Source organism: Phalacrocorax carbo, chromosome 1, assembly GCF_963921805.1.
Source record: "Phalacrocorax carbo chromosome 1, bPhaCar2.1, whole genome shotgun sequence".
NCBI classification, from domain to species: Eukaryota; Metazoa; Chordata; class Aves; order Suliformes; family Phalacrocoracidae; genus Phalacrocorax; species Phalacrocorax carbo.
The window spans coordinates 130,307,326-130,329,835 of NC_087513.1; the positions used below are offsets into that span (position 1 = coordinate 130,307,326).

Sequence of the window (22,510 nt, forward strand, 5' to 3'; positions counted from 1 at the left end):
CACAAGTATGAACTGTGTCTCACATGGAGATGTTCTTTTTCCCCTTGAAAGACAAAATTCATGTACGTGAGCCACAGAGTTTCCGATGGTCACTGGACATGTCAATACTAATCTTGGGGAAGACCACAATTGTTCCCTTACAACTAGGAGCCACGGTTAAGGAGTGGATCAGCACAGGACACTACCCACTGTGTACATCTGTTAACAGTGCAGGGCCAGGGAAAAAATTCAGACCATGTGAAATGGCATCGATCTTATCAGCATATAAACTACAAATACAAGCGTGGAAAAAATTACTCGTTCAGGTCTTGAACCACGAGCTGGCATCGCTGTATCTTTTTTTGCAGCGCAGTTGTACTGATTTATATAGCGCAGGATATGTTCTTAGTAGTTTAAAAAACTGTTTTCCAGCTTTGGACAGACTGGAAATTTAATTCAGCAACTGTAACTTATTTCTGACTTTCGGGTTAGCTGCTTTTGCCTCTGGACCACAGACTAATGTACCGTAACCAAGTGGCTCCTTCTAGCTGTAGTTCCTAGAATGTGACCAGCAGACAAGATTTTTGCAGAAATTATGTAATCTATCGGTAGCAAAAGTCACAAATCTAAGCCCGAGATGCTAAAAGTAGTAAATTCTGGGAAAACCAAGCATCTGAACAAGACCTACAGGGAAACGATGTATCTCACAGGAGTATTTTCTCATAACTAACGAGGTACCCATGCTTCACACAGGTTAGACTCCTGTTTAAGCAACAAGACCTGTAATGGTCTGCTGCAGTTACCTATTAGTCAAACTCATGGAAGTAACAAAATTAATGAAATTTTATTGGCAAAAATCAAGTTGAGTGTAACCTATGTAGTTCAACAGAAGCGAGCCTCAGTTCAGTTTATCAAAATACTTCAGTTTTCCAGCTGGATCTGGAATTATCTGTGCAAGAAAAAATATATGAAAATGTTAGTCTAAAACCAAAACCATGCAAACACAACAAACTATAAAGACAGAACAGCACAGTATTTCATAATATGATGCTATGGCCAACCCACAAGCAACACCAAAGAGTAATTTATCAGTTGTCTTCATACAAGATTACCCTTTATCTCAAATGGTACCTAACAGCAGCAAGCAGAAAGATTTAACTAACTGGGGGACGAGAGAGTGCAGCCTACCAAAGGAAGAATTTTGACAGTTGGGAGCGCGTACATCTACACTGTTTGCCCCAAAAGCAAGATATTTTAATAAATTAACTTCTGTAATCCAGAGCCTTAGAATTTACTTACAGTTCTTCCCTTGGCCACCACACTCTCATGGCTTCCTCTGGTTTGATCTAATTAAATCAAACACATTTAGAAGGCATGGCTACATCTTCGAGAAAGTCTTTTTGAACTACTCACTATTTAAACCATCTGCATCTTTTGCACAGAGGAGAGAGTGCTTGCTTATGTATTGGTTTAGATCCTTACATTGGCAGTACTGGAGCTGGTAATCTCAGCATTGTAAGACTTTTTTAGAAAATATGTTAATGTCATTATCTAGGTAATCCATGGTTATGGAGGGCAGAACTTTCAGAGCCAAAGTATGTCTGTTAGGCCAGCCAGCCCTCTTTTATTTTACAGTTTTAATATCCAGCTGCCCCCACTAAAACATTCTTCTGCTAGCTTGAAAGAGGTTACTGCTAGCCTCCTGGGAAGTTTTCACATCCAGCAAAGAAACATGGTTTAATGTTCTGCTGTTTTTACTATCCATTACAATGCTCACTACTCTGCTTAGAGGCTGCTGGGACCTGCTTTTTGCTGAGACAGCTCTTAAACAACAACGCTCTGTCATCACCAGATGGTTCAGAAGACAGCCACGTGCTCAAATAGATGACAGTGATCTCATCTGAACTAGGTGGCTCAGGCCTCTAGTGAAAGTTTAATTATTCTGCTGAGGCTTGATCCAAGCCCACAGAACACAAACAAGTTCAATGGGTGTTTATCTGAACCCTAGCTCTCCTGCTTGTAGGCAGCAGTAACAAAGGAGGAAGAGCTATTGCACAGCAAAGCAGTGCTCTCTGCTGGAGTTCCAATAGCAGCACGCTGGCTCTGTCAGATCCTACAGCAGCCTGGGAACTTGCATCTTTCCTTTTTTGGGTAGCGCCTAGGATCCACAGGAAGACTCAACAGAGCCAAGAATTTATATGACAACCAAGAAGACAGGACAGACTCAAAAGAGTTTCCAACTTCCTCTCACCAGGTGTTAACAAGAAAAAAAAGATCTTGGTCACAAACTCATTGCTGCTCAAGAGTTTTGTTCATACACGGGGAATTTGAAACAACTGGAATATGTCTAGTGTGAGTGTCTAGGAGCCCTGAGGGAAATGAGCTCCTAATGAAATCAGTAGTAATCCAAAAGCTGTAACTACAATAATGTGAGTTTACTCATATCATCTCATTGAAAGTTGCAAAGACTTTGGATTGGGCTTTAGTGGAAACAATAACTGAGTGTCTTCTAATAGTACATGCATTTAAATATAAACACTGACTTACTGTTTCACTGCCAGGTTTCCAACCAGCAGGGCAAACTGGAAAATACAAAAAGGACGAAGTTAGTAAAAGTGTTTTTACACACACTTAACTTCTGTGGACTTAATACTCTACCTGAACCTGAAGTAAAACAGCACGCAAGTGTCACATGTAAATATCTGCAACTATTAAATACACAGTTTTCTTTACACATGGGATGGTGTCGTAACAGTTTATACCTGATACCATCTACCACTTCTGTTAACTGGAAACTGCGTACCTCTGGCTGGATGTCTAGGCCTTGGTTTAATTCTCATGGCCTTGTAGACAAAGTACTGGCAAAGTAGCATCAGCAAATTATACCTATTCTAGTAGAAACAGAAGTTTCATGATAAAATTCAGGTGACTACACAGAGACCTACCTTTCTTTCTTTAAACCAATGCTAGGGAAAATTTTTTAGCAAAGAAATCAGCTCAAAGACTCCCCACGAGACTGATTTCATCTGAAGCCGTGCTCAGGAGTACACGGATTACAGCATGCGGTTTGCATGCAGTGCGGCTGAGCGCCCTGTGACCACCTGTGCAGCTGCATATTCTGGAGCAAAGCTCTTATCTGTTCAGAGCTCTCCCTCTGAGGCTTTAGCCCAATGAGAGATGCCATGTTACACTGCTTTAAGGCACGCTGTCAGATAAAATGCCACAAATGCCATCAGCAGTTGTGGAGAAATTTTGTTTCCTGTTCTGTGCAAAGAATCCAATAAGGCGCCTAGGGAGGCTCTCCTCAGCATTCACGCAAAAGCTGGTGAGAGTCACGTGCAGCTGGAAAAAAAATGTGGTACTCTGGAAGCACATTGCAGATCAATATTCTGTAAGACAGCTTTGTAACTAAATAAGAGAGGTTAAGTTTCCTTAGTCAGATGCAGGTAGCCCAAGTATCAGCACCCATCTTTTTAAATCTGCACAGCGAAGTATAACGATCAGTACCTTCAGATAAAGGTACTTTCAAGTGCCAGGTGAAACAGAGTTGAAAGGCAAGGGGCTGAACACATGTATTAGTATTTAAACAGATCTTTAAAAAAATGATTATGATTGTTTAAACACATTAGTTACAGAAATGTGAAAAGTTCACCCTGTGCTTGAACTGGGGGGATATGAATTCTTGAGACAAAGTAATGATCTGAAGCCAGTCAAAGCTTCCTTTCAGGGGAAGATGATCACACAGCATTTGTAAAGAAAACATAAATAACGGTGGTTTAACTTTCACAAGTATCACCATGTATCTTGACATGAAGACTCTCATCGCAATTAACTTGTGACAGATCCTCAATGAATGTCACGGGACAAGGATGGCCTGCATCTCAGTTATGTTAGTATGTTAAAATGTACTGAAATATTGGGTGTGATTCTTCACGGCCTCATCATCTGTACAGATTTGTGCTTGTGACAGATGGTACATAATGCCTTAATTCAGACTAAGGAATGCTTTACACTCTCTATTCTCGTGGATGTGAAGCAAAATGTGAATTACTGTGCTAGAGGCAACCTGTGGAGGTAGCAGGACCACAGAATCTTGTAGCAGTACAATCAAACCACTTCATTCACTGCATGAGGCTAGTCTCTAACGCTACCACCTTTCTGCCAAAAAGCTACAAATACAGCTTCCAGTCTAAGCAAAACAGTCTTCAACATGGAAGTATTTAAAAGAGCACCTTCTCCATGTTTGTCCGTGTACTGGAACGCTTGTACTAAACGAAGCGTTTCATCCACTGATCTCCCAACAGGAAGGTCATTCATCGTGATCTGTCGAAGGATTCTCTTATCATCAATGATGAAAAGGCCTCTGTGAAAACATTTTTTTGGTGTGTGTTAGGAAGCAGAACTAATGACAGTGTTGTATTTACATGCTATTTTATGTCTGTTGGATGGGAAGAACTTGATCTCTGCAAACCCCATACAATACCCACCACCTTAGAATACTACTAACCTGCTATTCTTTACCTGGAGTATCAGATGACATGAGCTGATGGCAAGTTAAACCCAAAAAAGGATGGTTCTTTGCAGAACTTGAACGTAAGCATTGGCACGCCCTGCCAGGGGATGCTGCAGATGCTACAACGTTACAGGGATCCCAAAAGCAACTAATCAAGTTTATGAAAGTTGTATCTCTTGAGGCCATTAGTTACCCTTAGCCTTGGCTCCACCTGGACTAGGGAGGTCCATGAGTAACTGCAGTTCTGGGGCAGTCTGTGTGTTTGCCCTGCCCCAGGTATCTGCTGGTGACTGCTGTTAAACAGGATATTCACCTCAGTCCCTCTTCTGACTCATTATGGCTATTTTTCCTGTTTTTCAACATACATTTTGTCTCTCAGTATGAATCCCCAAGTAAAAACTGCTCTCAAAGCAAAATTTCAAATGCTTCTTTAGATGGAAAGTAGTACTACTCCAGCAGAACAAAATGCACTGTAACCAAGCGAAATACCTAAGTGTATGCCCTTGATCTTCCAGATATACACCATAATCCTTTGAAATTTGGTGTGTCAAATCTGAAAGAAGCGGAATCTTCATAGGTCCAAGTCCCCCTTGTTTTCGAGGAGTATTAATCCTTTGAAAGAAATGAGATACAGATGTATGTCTCATAAAGATTTATATTCCCTACACAAAGATAAAAGTCACACACCGGAACAGTGCAGACAGAAGGATTTAGTGCAAGTGGTGTTTTTCTTGTTCTGCACACAAGGGAGAGGAATACTATTTTATGGTTCGAGCAAAATGTTCAGCAGATCTTTTGCCGGTTTTGGCCACATCTATTAATAGTGACCTCTTTCTTATCAGTCGTCGTCACTTTATAGCCGTGTGCTCATGAACTGGGAGAGCATAACGGGTTTACAGACACTTGCAGCCCTATCTCTTCTTTTCTTTTGTATTTGAAATAGGTTTTTGGACTGAGACATGATATATTTCAAGCAGTACCTATTAAACAAGCTTCAAAGATAAAGGTACTTTCACGAATTAGGGTTAAAAATTTTTACCACTGAAAAAGATTTTAAACATTTGTATCAACAGTATCATGCTTTACACATTATGGTATGCCTACATAGGCTAGAAGTCTGGGGATACAGTTGTTCAGCTAAGAGGGACCCATGAATAATTTGTAGCAAAAGACAAGGCTAAGATACATACCATGCTAAATGAGTGAACTTGGAGTCCACAGAGCATGCTACTACTTCGGTATTTATTGCTCTGAATTCTTCAATTCTGTCACTGAAGGCGATTATCTCAGTTGGACATACAAATGTACTAGATAATTTAAGAGAAGATAAAGTCAAAATTTCATGAAACATCCAGTAAGTTCTCTGTTTAAGTTAAAATTGTGGATTTATCTTAAATGATTTCAGCTTTTACTTATTTTTATTGCTTCTTCAGGTATTTAACAGAAACGGACAAATCTTCCAGGCTCAGACTCTAGCTTACTTACAAAGAGATTATTACTGAAGAAGATTATAAACCTACAGTTAGGTTCCATACAATCTGGATACAAGTGTTTTTGCAAGTACTTTCTTTTAGACTTTATGAATGTTAAGTGGCTGTATTTAAGTACCAAATGCCATTTGTTTTTTTCAGAGGAGCATACTATAATTTGTTGTTACTCTGCACATCTGCAATTTGGCTTGAACTTTTTCCACTACAGAACAAATGAAGTGGTAAAGATCACAATTTCTAGGGCCTTGCGGCTAAGGGCCAAGAGCTACGTTATTTCCTTTATGATACTAGCGGAGTTATATATCTCTGTCCTCTTTTCTTCATTTTGTGGAGAAGAATGGTATTGTCTGGTAGCGAGCAGAGATTTTTTCACTGAACCAGTGAAGTTACTGCATTTCAAACAAAGGAGGGGCATGTTAAGTGTTCTTAGGATGTTACACAATGCGCTTAAAGGGAAAACGCCATCTCTTAAGTACACTACACACACTCTAGAAAATATAGATGGGATGCTGTCTTCTACTTGCAGCAGTGATTTACAGCATCATACATCATGCAGATTATAAAGGTTGCCTGACTGGGACTAAAGGCTGAAAGTTTTTTTTTTGTGGGGAGGCACAAATCTGTGGACACGCTTACTGGGACAAAGATTGTCTTACAATTTTATCAGTGCATGATGAACACACAAATGCAAAGAATATGTTTTCTTCTGTCACGCCTTTCTTCTCCCCCAAACCCTTACCAAAACTACAAGACCTCAAAAAAAAGAGAAATTCATTAATTATGAGTCTAGTGTAGCTGTACTCAGTCTTGGTATGTCTCCAGTGGTCTTACTTACAAGTCAAGAGGATAGAAGAAGAAGACAAGATATTTTCCTTCATAATCTGTTAATTTCAGCTCTTTAAACTCTCCATTAATGACTGCTGTTCCTTCCCAGTAAGGTGCTGGCTTGGAGACTGAAATACAAAAAACATTCAATTAAAAGTCAGAATACGAAGCAGGTGTTCAAACACAGCTGTTCATTAGCTAGCTTGTGTGCAAGGACAACTGTTCTTCCTTTTGCCTGATGAACAACCTACTGCACACAGTTAGAAAATGAAACTTTCTTACCACTGTAAAAAGCTCACAGCTGGCAGAGGTTACAGGACGATGAAGAAACACAGGTTTCAGTACACGTGGAAAGTAAATAGTTTGACCAACTTGTGCTTATACACGGGCCCTCTGAATCACTGATAATCAAGGCCACACAAACCTTATCTGGGCATACCGAACAAACCACGTGTGCGCTACCAGCTCATGGCAGTACAGCTGTTCGGCTGAAGGAGAAGCTGTTTAAGATTTCAGGAACCCTCTCTACTTTGTTATGAATAGCTGCTGTGAATCAGAAGCATAAGATGGTTCCAATTCACATTGCTACTTTTTAGTCATAAAAAAAACTACTTGAAATTCAAGTCCACAAAAAATACATGCCTCAATATGTTTAGAGACAAATGCTGAAAAATGCAGTGTATTAATTAAATTACCACTCCTAAGCAAATTGTAACTGGAAGATAGTTGTGTTTAAAAAACCACCACCAACAATTAAAATGCATGAAATGTATTTTCTATTCCTATCAGAAGAGATTAACCTTGAATTTAAAATACTAAAAATTATTCTGCCAGGTACGATTTTCACAGTAATGTGAGTTCTGAGACAGAGGGTAGGATATGCTAGAGATGTCAAGGACACTGACATACAGCTCCAGGAAATTAGGGAAATGCTGCTGAGAAAAATATAGGGAATCTTAATTACTATCTGGATGACGACTGCACTGTTGGGCTCTCCTTTTCTTAGGACAACCCACAGCTATAGAATACAGTCAGTGAGGACGTACAACAAGGACTGCAAAGAATACCCCAAATCATCAGAGACATCGTGCCCGTGAACGAGAAGGCAGTCTGCCGTAGTTTCACTTGATGTAACCCACCAGGGGCGCAGCAACAAGAGTGCAGAGAGTCAGCAGGTTTGACTGATAATTTCAGTTTACGTTGCTTCAAGAAATGCTCTTCTTCCTCTCAAGCCTTCTGCAGAATTGTTTCTGATCAGATATCAAGCCCCGGACTTCTAACATTTCTTTATTGACTCTTTGCAGGTATGGGACTACTTTCAAGTGAAAGTGAGGATTAATATCCAAGTTATTTCGAGCTCTCCAAAAAACGCTTCAAATATGTTGCTCCTCACAAAACAGTGACACCCCTAATCTAATCTCTTTGCGGCAAAACATTCTCTTCGTCTGACCTTCAGATTACTAGGGAGAAGGAAAAGAAATTAAATGAGATATGTGGTACCTTGTCCCATTTTTAAATGAAGGTGATATTTTTGGTTTAAAAATACTCATCTAAAATGCTGTAATACCTTACATAGGGGGGAAAAACCAAGCAAAATTGACCGGTTTTCCATTTTTCTCACAGCGTCTGTTTGCAAACGTTTGTAACAGAAGTTATACCCTGGCTTGGTAGAAGAAGAGGATTTAAAGCTGTAAATTCTCACAGCCAGGATTATTTCTACGTGACATCTCTCTACTCTCTCTTCTGCAGAAGGGGCCTTTCGGAGAGCACCCGGGCATGCGAGCAGGCGCCCCTCCACACGTCACTGCGACTCCGTTAAAGGTGTTTGCATCAGGACTGCCATTAAAGAAAGAGGGCTGCATTAAAGAGGGCTGACATCAAGCCTTCGAATCACAAGAGGGAGCAGGCGCAAAACCGAGCGGCAAACCCAGCACAGGAATAACGGGCAAACGTTATGAGCGGCGACTGCTCGGTATTTCTAATCGCGGCGTGAGCCCAGAGCGCTTCTGTACATTGTTCGAAGCGCTCCCCATAACCCGTTTGCTATTTCTGGGACCGCAGACCTTCAGACCTTGCTAAATGCCCCTGGAACGTTAAACGCGATGCCTGCTTAGCACGATACAAACGCAGGTCTGGACGGGGCGGCGGGCCCTGCCTCGGCGGCGGCAGGCCGCGCGCCCGCTCCCAGGGCCACGCGCCGACGTGGGATGGGGAAGGTCGTCGGGACCCGCGGGGCGGGCGGCGGCTGCCGCTCCCGCCGCCACAGCCGCGGCCAACGGGCGGCCGTCACCCCGCGGGGGTCCCTGCGGGGCCCGGGGCCGCTCTCCGGGAGCCTCCGGCAGGAACCCCAGGGACCCCGGCACAGAGGAAGGGCCGCGAGCCCGCCGCGCCACGCCGCGCTGCCCCGCTCCGGCGGGCCCCGGCGCCCCGGGGAGGCCGCCGCCGCCCCCCGCCCGCCCGGCAGCCCCCGCCCGCCCGGCACCTACTCTTGGCCTGGCTGAGGTGCAGCGAGTGGTCGGAGACGGGCAGACGAGCCGCCTCCCCGGGGTAGACCTGCCCTCCCGCGTAGTAATGGCACTGCTCGTCCCCCCGCTGCCGCCCCGGGCGCGGATCCTCCGCCTCCGCCGCCTCGCCTCCCAGCACCGCCACCGCCGCCAGCAGCAGCAGCGCGGAGCGCCGGGCCCTCGCCCCGCCGCCCGCCCGCAGCCGCCGCCGCGCCGCCTCCATGGCCCGCCGAGTGAGTGCACGTCCCCGCAGCGGAGAGGCGGCGGCGGCGGCGAAGGCGGCGGGGCGGAGCTTGGCCGGGCCTCCGGCACGGGCTGCCGGCCGCGGGGCCGGGCCCCCCCCACCCCTGCCCCGGGGCCGCCGCCCGCCCCGCCGCCCTGCGGCGGCCGCCTGAGGCGACGCGGAGGCCCGGGGCCTGCGGAGGCCCGCCGCGCTGCCCCCCTCCCGGAACCGGCACCCCCAGGCCCGGCCGTTCGGTGGGGCTGGGGCCGCCCGCCGCCGGGGACACGGCGGGGCTGCCGTCTCACGCTCAGGCCCCGGGGTAAATGGTTAATTATGTACGTGTCTGGAGAAAAGTAAAAAATACAGGTGTGTGTGGAGAGAGGGCGTGCGTGCTGGCCAGCACGTGCGATTGCACAAGGAAACTCTCCACCAATATGTGGGATTTCCCGGCTGGTATCTCGCTTATCTGTGTCAGCGTGGGTTCTGTGGGCATTTCATCACTCGCGGTCGCACCAAGCTATGCCAAGTGCAGCTTGTATGTTCTGGGCTAACGAATACACAAAATGTGAAAAAGCGTACTGCTTTAGGTCTGAAATACACTAAAAGCCTCTGAATTCACAGAATTGTAGAACCATTTGGGTTGGAAGGGACCTTTAGAGGTCATCTAGTCCAACCCCCCTGCAGTGAGCAGGGACATCTTCAACTACTTCAGGTTGCTCAGATCCCCATTCAGCCTGACCTTGAATGTTTCCAGGGATGGGGCATCTGCCACCTCTCTGGGCAACCTGTGCCAGTGTTTCACCACGTCCATCATAAAAAGTTTCTTTTATCTAGTCTAAATCTACCTTTTTTTAGTTTAAAACCATCATCCCATCGCAACAGGCCCTGCTAAAAAGCCTGTCCCTGTCTTCCTTATAGGCAAGCACGATTTTGAAGACAGTAAGTAGGCTGCAACAAGCAGTAGGTAAGGCTTTGCAGTCCAGTGTCTGGTCAAACTAGGTTATGCTAGGCATAACTGTTTGACTGGGACAGTGGAGGTCATCTGTCAAGTGTATCAGTTAAACTGTAACCAGGATACTTAAGATGTGAGGAGCTGGAGCTATCCCTTATCGAAAGTGGGGGCACCATTGACCTTTTCTGCTTGAAGCACTGTGGATGCCATCCTCTGGGAAAAACGGTAGTTCAGTAAAAAGGTTACCCCAGACTGATGAAGTCTGAAGAAGATCATAGAATCATGAGTTGGAAGGGACCTGCAAAGCTCATTGAGTCCAACTCCTGTCCCTGCACAGGACAACCCCAAAATTCACACCATGTCTCTGAGGGCGTTGTCCAAGTGCTTTGTGAATATCGTCAGGCTCGGTACTGTGAATACCTCCCTGGGGAGCCTGTTCCAGTGCTCCACCACCCTCTGGGTGAAGAACCTTTTCCTAATATCCAACCTAAACCTCCCCTGGCACATCTTCCTGCCATTCCCTTGGGTTCTTTCATTGGTCACCAGAGAGGAGAGATCAGTGTCTGCCCCTCCTCCTCCCCTTGTGAGGAAGCTGTAGACCACGATGAGGTCTTCCCTCAGTCTCCTCTTCTCCAGCCTGAATAAACCAGGTGACCTGAGCTGCTCCTCATATGGCTTCCCCTCTAAACCCTTCACCAAGGTCGTGGCCCTCCTCTGGACACTCTCTAGCAGCTTTGTATCCTTAATGTACTGAGGTGCCCAAAACTGCACACAGCACTCGAGGTGAGGCCACACCAGCACAGAGCAGAGCAGGACAATCACCTCCCTCGACTGGCTGCAATGCAGGGCTTGATGCACCCCAGGACATGTTGGCCCTTGGCTGCCAGAGCACAGTGTTGGCTCATGTTCAACTTGCCGTTGACCAGAACCCCCAGGTCCCTCTCTGCAGAGCTGCTCTCCAGCCTCTCGTTCCCCAGTCTGTATGTGCATCCAGGGTTGCCGTGCCCCAGGTGCAAAATCCGGCACTTGCCCTTGTTAAACTTCACATGGTTGGTAATTGTCCAGGTCTCTAATTTGTTTAGATGTCTCTGCAGGGCCTCTCTTCTCTCAAGAGTGTCAACAGCTCCTCCCAATTTTGTGTCATCTGCAAACTTAATTAGTATTCCTTCCAGTCCTGCATCCAAGTCATTTATGAAGACATTAAAGAGCACTGGCCCTAAGATGGATCCCTGTGGAACCCCGCCAGTGACTGGCCGCCAGCCCGATGTAACCCCATTTACTGTGACCCTTTGAGCCCGACCTGTCAGCCAGTTGCTCAACCACTGCATTACATATTTACCCAGCTGTATGATGGACAGTTTGTCCAGGAAGATACTGTGAGAGACAGTATCGAAAGCTTTACTGAAACCCAAAAAGATTGCATCAAGTGGCTTCTCTTGGTCACCTAGGTGGGTAACCTTGTCATAGAAGGAAACCAAGTTTGTTAAGCAGGACTTTCCCCTCATGAACCCGTGCTGGCTGGGACCAATGACTGCATTGTCTTTCAGGTGTTTTTCAATAACTCCCAGAAAAATCTTCTCCATAATTTTGCCAGGCACAGAAGTGAGATTGACAGGCCTGTAGTTACCAGGGTCATCCCTGTTGCCTTTCTTGAAGACTGGGACAACATTTGCCAGCTTCCAGTCAACTGGCACCTCTCCAGATTCCCAAGTACCCTCGGATGAATCCCATCAGGCCCCATTGACTTATAGGGATCCAGCTTGAGCAACAGGTCCCACACAAGTTTGGGGTTCATTGGGAATTTATCATTCCCACAGTCATGGTTCTCTAGCCCAGAGCTCTGCGGGTCCCAGAGCCCATCATTGGTGTTGAAGACCAAGGTGAAGAAAGCATTAAACATCTCTGCTTCATCTATGTCGCTGTTTGTGAGGTGACCATTCTCATCATGCAATGGGCCAACATTATTTCTGGCCTGCCTTTTGCCATTGATGTATTTAAAAAAGCTTTTTTTATTGTCCTTCATGGTATTGGCCAGCTTCAACTCTAATTGAGCTTTGGCCGCATGTATTTCCTCCCTGCAGTGACAAACAGCATCCCTACAGTCCTCCCATGTTCCCTGACCTCGCTTTCACTGACCATATACTTTCTTCTTACTCCTTATTTCTAGCAGAATATGCCTGCTCAGCCAAGCTGGCTTTTGCCTCACCTGCTTGACTTCCTACATTTTGGAATTGCCTGCTCCTGTGCTTTTAGATGGTGGCACTTAAAAAGCGACCAGCACTGATGGACCCCAGCACCTTCAAAAGCTTTTTCCCAGGGGACCGTACTAAGTAGTTCCCTGAGCAACCTGAAGTCTTCTCTCCTCATGTCCAGAGTTGAGGTCTCGCTGGCAAGAACATCTTGCCAGAACATCTGCATTGTGTCCTGTCTCTGCAGGTGATTTGTGATAACGGTACCTTCAGAAGGGTACGGTTCCCACACCAGAATGGATGTACAATTTCTGTCTTAAAAATGATACAGAACAGGCACATGAAGAGCAGAACCAAAAGAAAATGCTGAGGGCTGTTTTCAAAGAATACAGGCTCCGAAAAAGAAGAAAGCAATTAGCAAGGCACCTATCATTTGCTGTTGTGTCTTGAACAAACCTTATTATTCTTCTGGCCTTCCTACAACAGAATCCACCCTTTAAAATGTTACTTCATAAAATTAAATTCACAGAAGTGGGAGAAACATGACTTTGCAGGCATGCTTGCACTTCTTAACCTGTGGTTTTCGTGTTCCTTTCTCCCGAAGCTCTGACTCCTCACCAGAGGGAGCTCTTTTCCTTCCCAACTCTTGCTATGTTTGCCTTTACGTTCCACTATTGGTTGTACAAGTTAGGGATCATGCTTGTAAAATGCCATTCATACCGATACTGTCACAGCAATAATCTTACTCGGGCATATTTGCCTGCTTGAAGGGTTTGAAGATTAGGGAGGGTCAGAAGGCTCAGGAACAGCCATCAGAATAGATATGGAAGCAAAATACCTACATAGCTATCAGGCTTGATCGGCACCTGTGAAATTATAAAAAAATGTATTAAATGTCTGCCTACAGAAGAGATGGACTTAATGGCACATGTGAGATTTCCTTGTGCTGTTTCTTCACAGTGAGTTGATGGTGGCCAGTCTCTGATTGTGCCTCCTAAAATGTTGGAAGCAGCATAAAATCTGATCTTGTTTGACTTCTCTCCCCTATCAAGGGCATGTCATTAAAGGGAGGGTGAACAAAACCCGTTTGCTCATGTTAAGCACTCTAGCTCTGGTGGAAAAAAGCATTTCAACAATCTCTGTACGCCCATTGATTTCAGATTCAGCTGTGCCTTACATTTAAGCTTGCTAAAATGTGTTGATAAGTTACTGTCTTACATGCTCCAGCTTTAGTAGTACTGAACTTAATATCAAGCTTTCCTCAATCTCACCACTTGTAAGGACAGTGAAAGTCATGGCCTCTGTTCACAGAGAAACACAGGGTTCACAGAGAAAGTTATTTCAGTTGTCCCTGCTCTTCTCCTTTTGTTGGTATTTTAAGCCATAGGAAATAGCAGTGATTTGAAAAGTAGGCATATAGTAAAGTTGAAAAAAATGAGCAGCTGAGAGATATGCACTTTGCATAATCTTAACATCCCTCAGGCAAAAGATATTCTCAAATACCTGTAAATGAGAGAGAAACCCAGTAAAATCAATGCAGTAAAACCAGAAAAGAATCAGGCCTCTTGTGAGTGGAGAAGAAGCTGAAGGACAAAAATGGGTTTTATCTGCTGGATATAATGTTAGTTTTATAGCATTAATTTGAGGTTCATATGTAGTTAAGTATATCTAGATGTGGAATAGAGTTCAAAAGAGCAACAAGAAAGACTTTCTGGCTGCTGCTGTACTATCAAGACTTCTGCAAGTGATTAAAAAATGAAAAATTTTGTAGATGAAATCCAAATATATATCACTCTTCAGTGTCCAACTGGAGAACACGGGCAGCCTTCTTTCTTTGCCCAGTGTTGAAATACTTGAACTGAATGCTGATTTTTGTGTTTGAATTGATGAACTTAAGTGATGCTGTTAATACATGGTAAAAGAAACACTGTGCTACGTTCATTCAGTCATACAGCTCTTCTGAAGCTGGTAAGTTTAACCACAGGCAAAGGGAAAACTCTTTAATCCTTCCTTTCCCCCACCGCATTGCAGGCTGTGTTCCTGCACGTCATGCCATATTCAGGCCTGCAAGGATGGTTTGGTTTTGGCAAAGGGCTTGATTGTGGCAGGGTGTCATTGCCACAGTAGCACTAAACTTATGGAAACAGGGAGCGATTTAAGCTACTAAAGCAGTTTAGAAATGGTTATGGAGGTTCTGTCTGTTCTTGCTTGTAGTAATAAAATACCTCACTATCATTTAAATGACCTAATATAAAAATATATTGGAAAAATTAGCATAGTACATTGTAGCAAGATGCCTGCCGCCATTTCCTGGAACAGATGGAGCAGATGTTCAATATTGCACTGTTGAAACTAGCAGTTGGTTTTATCCTCCTGATGGTTTACAGGGACGTTTTAACAAATATATTGCATTGCTTGTCATGCATGACAGAAATTCTATAGTGCAGAAAACTTTGCTGGAGAAAGGAAGGTAGAAAACATCTGTTTTGTAAGTGGTATTGGATCAGAATAACCATAGTTAAAATTACCGATTAGAGAAGTCTTTTCCTTTTTGGCTCTTGCTAAAGCTAGGCTGGTGGGATCAGCTTTGTGTGCGCTGACTGCAAAGGGTCCTTGGTGACAAAGTGTATCAGGCTGAGAAGTGCCGGGTGGTGCCATTTGCTTTGATGGGAACTGCATCCTGACTTCCAGCTGCTGCTAATATAGCCGAAGCAGTACGGCTGGGTAAATATAAACAGAAACTTCGTAAAATCTGCCACTCGGTAGTGTAGAGGTGTAATAGGTGTATTTATCCCTGTAACCTACCTTTGGCAAGTACGCTAGTGTTTGGAGATTAATTTATATTTTTCGTCTGCAAGCACACCTGCCATAGGGAAGGTCTGCTTCATTTCTTTCCCTTTCTCCTCCAGCCAGTTTTGCTTCTTGCGGGGTCAGTGTCAGAAATCCTGAGGAACAGGATCGAGCTTGTTATTCGTGTGTTTGAGTCTGGCAAAAAAGGGCGATCAATACTGCTAGTCGCTGGGCGATAGGGGAGTACAGTTCCTAAAGCACCACCTGTTCCAAGTGTTCCTCTGCCTCTGTAAGTGCCGACAGAATCTACAAGATTGTGAATATAAACAAATACTGTGAAACCACCGTCCTCACCTAATAAAAAGGTAGTCCTTGCCAGGCCCAGTCAGTTTTCCTTTGGCCGTCACCTGGGGGTGGGTGGGTTACAAGTGCGTTTACACTCTATCCCATTTTTACTTCCATTGACAAGAAAACTTTCAAAGAAAGTGCCCAAAATGTCTCTGAGCATTAGCACAGTGTTTGGACAGTTGCACTGACGAGTGAGGACAGAGAAAGCCAACGGTGGACATCACCTGTTAGATGTATGCTGTCCTCTACAAGTCAGTGGACTATAAAGGATAGTTGAGGTATTGCACCTGAAAACCAACACTGGATGTCTGGACCTGCCCTTGGCAGTGTGCTGCTGATGTCCCCTGAGACTGTCACAGCTAGGAGCTTGCTAGCCAAAAAACCTAGCTAGCTTCATCTGGTGTTGCTGACCAAGAGAGGCCCTTGCCCACAGAGCGGTAACCCCACTGTGTCGAGTGTAGTGGTCTCTGTCAGTGAACTCCCAGGGGTTCGCAGGCTCCTGCCCGCGGGATCCTATCCTTGGTTCTACCTTCTCAGGTCTGAACCGAGGCTAGCGCACTCTGATCTACTTCTCCAGCTCAATTGGCCTTTGGGAAAAGGTGGAAAATTTATGACCTCAGCTCAGACAAAAAGCAAAGCTGTGTCCTGCCCTTGCAGGAGCCTGCCCTCGCAGCCTCCTGGGTGGAAAGAGACCCTGCAGCAACCCAAATTCATATCGTCTCACACCAGAATAGAGATGTTGCTGGTGGTTGTTGATGATGCCTGGGTATGCCACTTCTGTACATAGTCACTAAAGCCTTGCTTAAGTTTATGGGTATGCTAGCTGCCTTGCGTTTGGGCTAAGTGGAGGAAAATGAAATGTTTAGCTGTCACCGAAAAAGTAGACCCTACTGTCTGATCTGTGGAGGAGAGGAGGCTGCACTCCCATGATCCCAGGATAATGTGGTCTTAAAAAGTTCCCAGCTCCTCTCTTATGCCTGCTCCTCTCCTGTCTTCTCTTGAACAGCGTTTCGTATTATCTGTTTTCTAGCACTGTTCCATATCTATATTTGCCTTTCTGTTCTACTGGTACTTGTGAAAGACAAAACCGGCTTTTCACCAGAAATATTAATGTACCTTAACATGTTAGTCGCTTTTACATTGCTCACTAGGTGGCAGTAAGATGCCGTCATAGTGATTAAAAAACTTCAAGTTGTGCATTCCCAAGTGACTAAAATTTCCCAAGATCTGAGGATCTGATATCAGAAGATCTTTTTTATTTTTTTTTTCCCTAAAATATGAAGTCTGTGGGTGTAGGAAATGCAAGACAAAATCTATATTCAATACTCATAAACAAGCCCAGTTCCTTTGAACTTGTTACAACAATAAAGGTAATCAACCTCCTATCATTTTTCAGGAAGAAGTTTTCTCGATTATGCCTCTGAGAGGGAAGATGCTGGGGATACTAAAGTGGTCTTTAGAAAGGAGGACAAAATAAGAAAAAAACCAGCCATAAAACTCGTGGTGAAAGAGGTGGAAATTTGTAACAGAAGCTAAGCTTTAACCTGGTCAGTATGGAGTACTGAAATCAATACTGGATTTTTGTTTCTGCTTCATTTTTTGCTAGCTACACACATTTTTCTGGGGGTTTAAATAGCAGTCCAGTAAGCTATCATCGCTACTTTAACTAAGCGGAGTGGAGTGCATGGGCCCTTGTTCCTTCTTGCTGCTTCAGAAATCTCTGTGCTCCATTTAGGATTGCTGTAAATAAACGAAGACTTTATAATTTTTTGTGGTAACATCCTCATCTGTTCCAATTCAATTTTGCATACATTTCAGAGATTCAATTCATAATTCAATAATTCAGCTTGTCTGCTTAGTCTAGTGCGAAGACCTAGAGGTTTCCCTGCAAAGCAAAATTTCTTAGTCATTGGAAGTGAAACAGATCTAATATTTGTGTTCCCCACGTGGTAGGTATATGTCTTGAATCTCCTTCAGTTAGCTCATATTTTCTCCACAATCTAAGTTGTGTTGGTAGTGAACTGTACATATTTAGGTCAATACTATCATAACCCCTGCTTGTGTCAAAGCTCCTTCTCTGTTTTGGATTGTCAGCTTTCCAAGGGGCCTTGGGAAGCCATGCCTCTGTGCAAGAGCCAATATTTGATCTACCACATCTAAACTTGAAACTGAGTGCTGTTATTTCCAATAATTACAGGAAAAAAGCCTATCGTTTCCATCTAGGACTTTTATTTATTATTGCTTACTTTTTTTTCAGAAAGGCATTATTCTTACAATCACAGAACCACAGAATCACAGAATCTCAGGTTGGAAGGGACCTCAGGGATCATCTAGTCCAACCTCTCTAGGAAGGGCACAGTCTAGACAAGATGGCCCAGCACCCTGTCCAGCCGAATCTTGAAAGTGGCCAACGTGGCCGAGACAACCACTTCCCTGGGGAGATTATTCCAATGGTGACTGTCCTCACTGTGAAAAATTTCCCTCTGCTGCACAATTGGAATCTCCCCAAGAGCAATTTATGTCCGTTCCCCCTTGTCCTCTCCATGTGACTCCTTGTAAAAAGGGAGTCTCCATCTCCTTTGTAGCTACCCCTGAAGTACTGGTACATGGTGATGAGATCCCCTCTGAGCCTCCTTTTCTCAAGGCTGAACAAACCCAGCTCTCCCAGCCTATCCTCGTATGGCAGCTTCCCAGTCCTCTGATCATCTTGGTGGCCCTTTTCTGGACCCCTTCCAGCCTGTCCACATCCTTTTTGTATAGCGGGGACCAGAACTGGACACAGTGCTCCAGGTGTGGCCTGACAAGTTGACAAGTTTACAAGTTTAGAAAAGTTTTCAAGTTTACAAACTCCTGAGTGAAAGCATAGTGCATTCAAGATGCTATATGTATTCAAGATACTGCACTTAAAATGTATTACCTATGTGGAAAGCATGTATATGTTTATACCCTACGATCTCATTCACCATTACAGAATCAAAAACTGGAGGAAAATGTTTGGAAGAGACTAATACTTGCTACAGTTGTGTGCAGCTGATTTTCTTGTATCTGCTATTCCTGAGGCCTAAAATAAAGCATGGTATGCAACTTACACACTTAAATGACAGTAAAGGAGTAAAAACCAAAATACTGTGACAGATTTCTTCAGTATGGAGTCTAAAGTGGAAAAAAAGACAATGGGTTGGTTCATGCCATCAGGTAATTTGAAAATAAAAAAGACATTCTGCATTGTACTGCCGAGGCAGTGTACAGCTTCTGTTCCTGCTGAGGGCTGCTCCCTGTGCGGTTCGAGGCAGCAAAGTCTGTCCCTGGGCATGGGGATGGGTGTGTCCGAGCTGCTCCGGAGCTGCAGCCATCTCATCAAGATTTGCGTCATCTCTGCCATTCACTGGGTGGGGGGCACTGCTAAAGAATTCCTCCAATTTTTAAAAAGATTTTAAAACTTTCCAAGATTTTGAAGATGGTAAGTATCGCTGAGATAAATGGGAGTGTGTTGACCTGCTGCACAGTTAGCTGTTATATGGAATTATTCCTCAGGACTGCGGTTCGAAATAATTGTTATGAATAGTTGGCTGCATGAGCTGAAGTTCCCAGTTGAGAAACCTGATAACACAGAATAGTTTGTGGGGCAGAGTTCCTCTCTTAGACCTGGGTGTTGATTTCTGAGATAAGACTTCTGCCAGATGGTATTTTTAATGGAAATGAAACAAGCAGCACTTTAGAAAAAAAGGGAAAAGTCAGGTTTCGTATCTCCTGATCATCCTGTAGGAAAACAGTCTTCAAGGTCATTTGCAACATTTGCTGCCATTTTGGAGAGGGCTGACGTGATGCTTTTCATCCTGGTGAGTCTGCAGCCACGTTACCAACAGACTGGAGCCTCTTAATGTTTAGCAAGGAATAATTCATTTTAAAAACGCCTCATTAAAAATGCCTGACATCATCTCTTCAGTGATCTCATTTTTATGAGTAAGGTCAGTTTACTTACTGGAAAACCATGGATACAGCCAGAAACAGCTGTGGCAAGTTGGCATTGATACTGAATAGGCTTGGCTGTGCCATGGGCCTTGTGCTCTTCTCCTCCCCAAGCAGCAGCACATGCCTTGCAAATCACCTGCTCGCTGCACCTCGTGCCCAGGCATGTTTGAATAGGTCACCGTGGGCAACCGCTGTTTATATTTACCAAATTATTTGTTAAGGGTCGGTAGCTCATTATAATCCCATGCTGCTTCAGCGCATCCATGCTCCCATCTTGGTGCTCCTTGGGGCTTCTGGTAATGGCAGGAGAACCGCTGCGGGGTTATTATTGCTGGAGGGAGGGAAAAGACCAGCAGCCCAGGGTATGTCCTTCCTCACCAAGGGGACATGCTACCTAGACCTATTTCCATGCTAGGTGGGTGTTTTCTGAAAGATTACAAATAAAGAGCGAGCAGAAGGCTCCAGATGACAGAGCATGTAGCCTAAATGTGCTAAATCCTTCTGGACCCACTCAAAGAAAACAAGAGTCTGCCCCCTCTGTAGCTGCAGGGGCTGGCTATTGTTTGGAAGCTGTAAAGATTTTGCTTTTAGCCTGAACGCCTCTGGTGTGAAGCCTTCTGTCAGTGATGGCGGTGCTCCCACAACTGAAGAGCATGAGCTTCGCTGGGCAGCAGTTCTCTGCTTTTCGGCAGACCAGTGGGGGAAGTCACTGGACTGAAACTGTCCCCTTTCCTCACGCCCAGTGGCACATAACTGCCCTGACCTTGGAAGAAAGGAAATGATGAGCCACGTGCCTTGAGCTTTTGTGCAGTGTTGCCAAATCCAGATGCTAAAAGGTTGGGAGATGAAAAGTGGTAACAGTAATAGATCTGGAGATCTTTAGACCTATCTGGTTCCTTGTGTGTCTGTGTGTGGTTCACGTGTCTGGGCTTCCATGCAAGCCCAAAACTGTTGATTGTTTTAAATTAAAGGTGAGTTTTCATGTAATTGTGAAGATTTTGAAGGAGGCATTTTGGAAAAATAAGCAAATATTGTGATGCTCCTGAAGAACTGCACCCAGCCTTTGGGCAGCTGAAGGCAGAAGAGCCTGGGGGAGTCTCCTCCTGTTGCCATGGATCAGATTTGGTCTTGGCTCTTATGCAAGGTGGCTGTAAAGGCAGAGTGCATGCGAGTCTGTGCAGTGGCTTAGCTTCTGCTGTGCCTGCAGGCTTGTCCTGCCTTGGGCTGGGTGGGGACGAGGCCAGCAGCTCCTTCCACCCTCCCTTCCTCAGCAGGCAACTGCTGCTGGGCAATGGACTAGGGTCAGGGCTCTGCCATTTTTGGAGGCCGGTTGGAGAAAAGGGTATTACAGGCATCACTGGGAGGAGTTTGGTGTCAATCTGTTCCTGCTCTGCCCAATAGACCCTGCTGCCCTGGTTAAAAACCTCAAAACAGCTGGGCCAGACCTGGGTTTGGAGGAATGTTGCCTCTGAAAGGTTGACTCAGGCACCTGAGGGAATTAACATGGAATAAAGAGTTGAGGAAGCTGAACTGAGCCTGGCCATCAGCAATCTATCAAGAGACAAAAATATTGCTGAAACATTATATGAAATGAATGTTAATGGAAAAAATGAAACATTAGTGAAGCATGCGGAGCTGGAAACATTGCTATGGCCATTAGGTTTTAATTAGTTGGAAACTATTCATTCAAACTGTGCTTCTGTGCAGTGATTGTCCTAATGTGGTTAGGTTTGGGATCTAATGCTGTTGGATTTTCCTTTCTTTATGAGTGATAAGTACTGAAATATGCATTATACATGTGTCCTCCTGGCTTCTGGAGCACTGTGGAAGGAGATTTTTTCTTTGTACACTAAATTTTGTGGTTACTTTCTAGTAGTACATACTGTAACCCCAGTGACAGAAATGGTCCTGCCCAAAAGGTGTTCCATCTGAAATGAAACATTTGATGGTGTTTCACAAGGGGCAGGTAGTACCACTTTACCTGTTTCACATTTCAATGTAAAGAATACTGCAAAGCTCAAAGCATGTGTTTTCACAATGATCTGTGAGCTCATGTGCCCATCTTTATGTATACACACAGACACATACATGTATCAGTGAGAAAACTTGAATTATTTTTCTTCCACTGGAAGATTTTACCTCTTCTGTGGAGAATACTGCATTAATATTGACATACTTCATAATCTCTGTTTTCAGAGACAGGAATATTTTAATCCCCAGTCTTGCTTCACATGAGTGGATACAGATCTACCTGTTAACTAGGGCATCAGTATCTTGAATTATAATGACATATTTTTGGGCATTACTGTGTGGTCTGTTTTCCGATTTCATGTCTGGAAGTCTTTATCTTTGCTATCTTATCTGTCTGATGCCTTCTGGAAACAATTTTCCCTTTATACCACTTCATAAACTTCTGCATACACTAGACCAGAGGTTCTGGGCCATTTCTCACGTTTTGTAATGAATTTTATGATTGAATTCTTTTACGGATAACACCTCATACATGCAAAGCAGTGCCTAAGATCCTGGTGGATTTTTTACTGAATGTGCTTATAAAGCTCTAAGAACACAGACATATTCTGAAAAGTTGCCACTGAAACTTGCACATTTGTATTTTTCAAGGCATTGAGTGTGAGGCTGAAGGGCAGCCTTGACTGCAGTGACCATGAAATGTTGGAGTTCAAGATCCTTAGGGAACCGAGGAGGGCGCACAGCAAGCTCACTA

General features: G+C 44.5%; 1 protein-coding gene across 2 annotated transcripts; it reads right to left on the minus strand.

Moving 5' to 3' along the window:
* Nucleotides 1–804: 804 nt before the first annotated feature.
* PRDX4 (peroxiredoxin 4) lies at nucleotides 805–9,612 on the minus strand. 2 transcript variants are annotated; one of them, XM_064474200.1, is made up of 8 exons: nucleotides 9,294–9,612; nucleotides 6,818–6,935; nucleotides 5,683–5,799; nucleotides 4,982–5,104; nucleotides 4,212–4,342; nucleotides 2,527–2,561; nucleotides 1,279–1,325; nucleotides 805–928 (listed from the first exon to the last, which is right to left on the minus strand). In XM_064474200.1, exons 1-8 carry the CDS (start codon nucleotides 9,532–9,534, stop codon nucleotides 925–927), a joined length of 816 nt encoding a protein of 271 aa, XP_064330270.1. In that variant the 5' UTR covers nucleotides 9,535–9,612; the 3' UTR covers nucleotides 805–924. The 2 variants fall into 2 exon arrangements, with proteins under 2 accessions (XP_064330270.1, XP_064330260.1); XM_064474190.1 differs by lacking the exon at nucleotides 1,279–1,325 and having other exon boundaries at nucleotides 9,294–9,609.
* Between the last annotated feature and the right edge of the window lie 12,898 nt (nucleotides 9,613–22,510).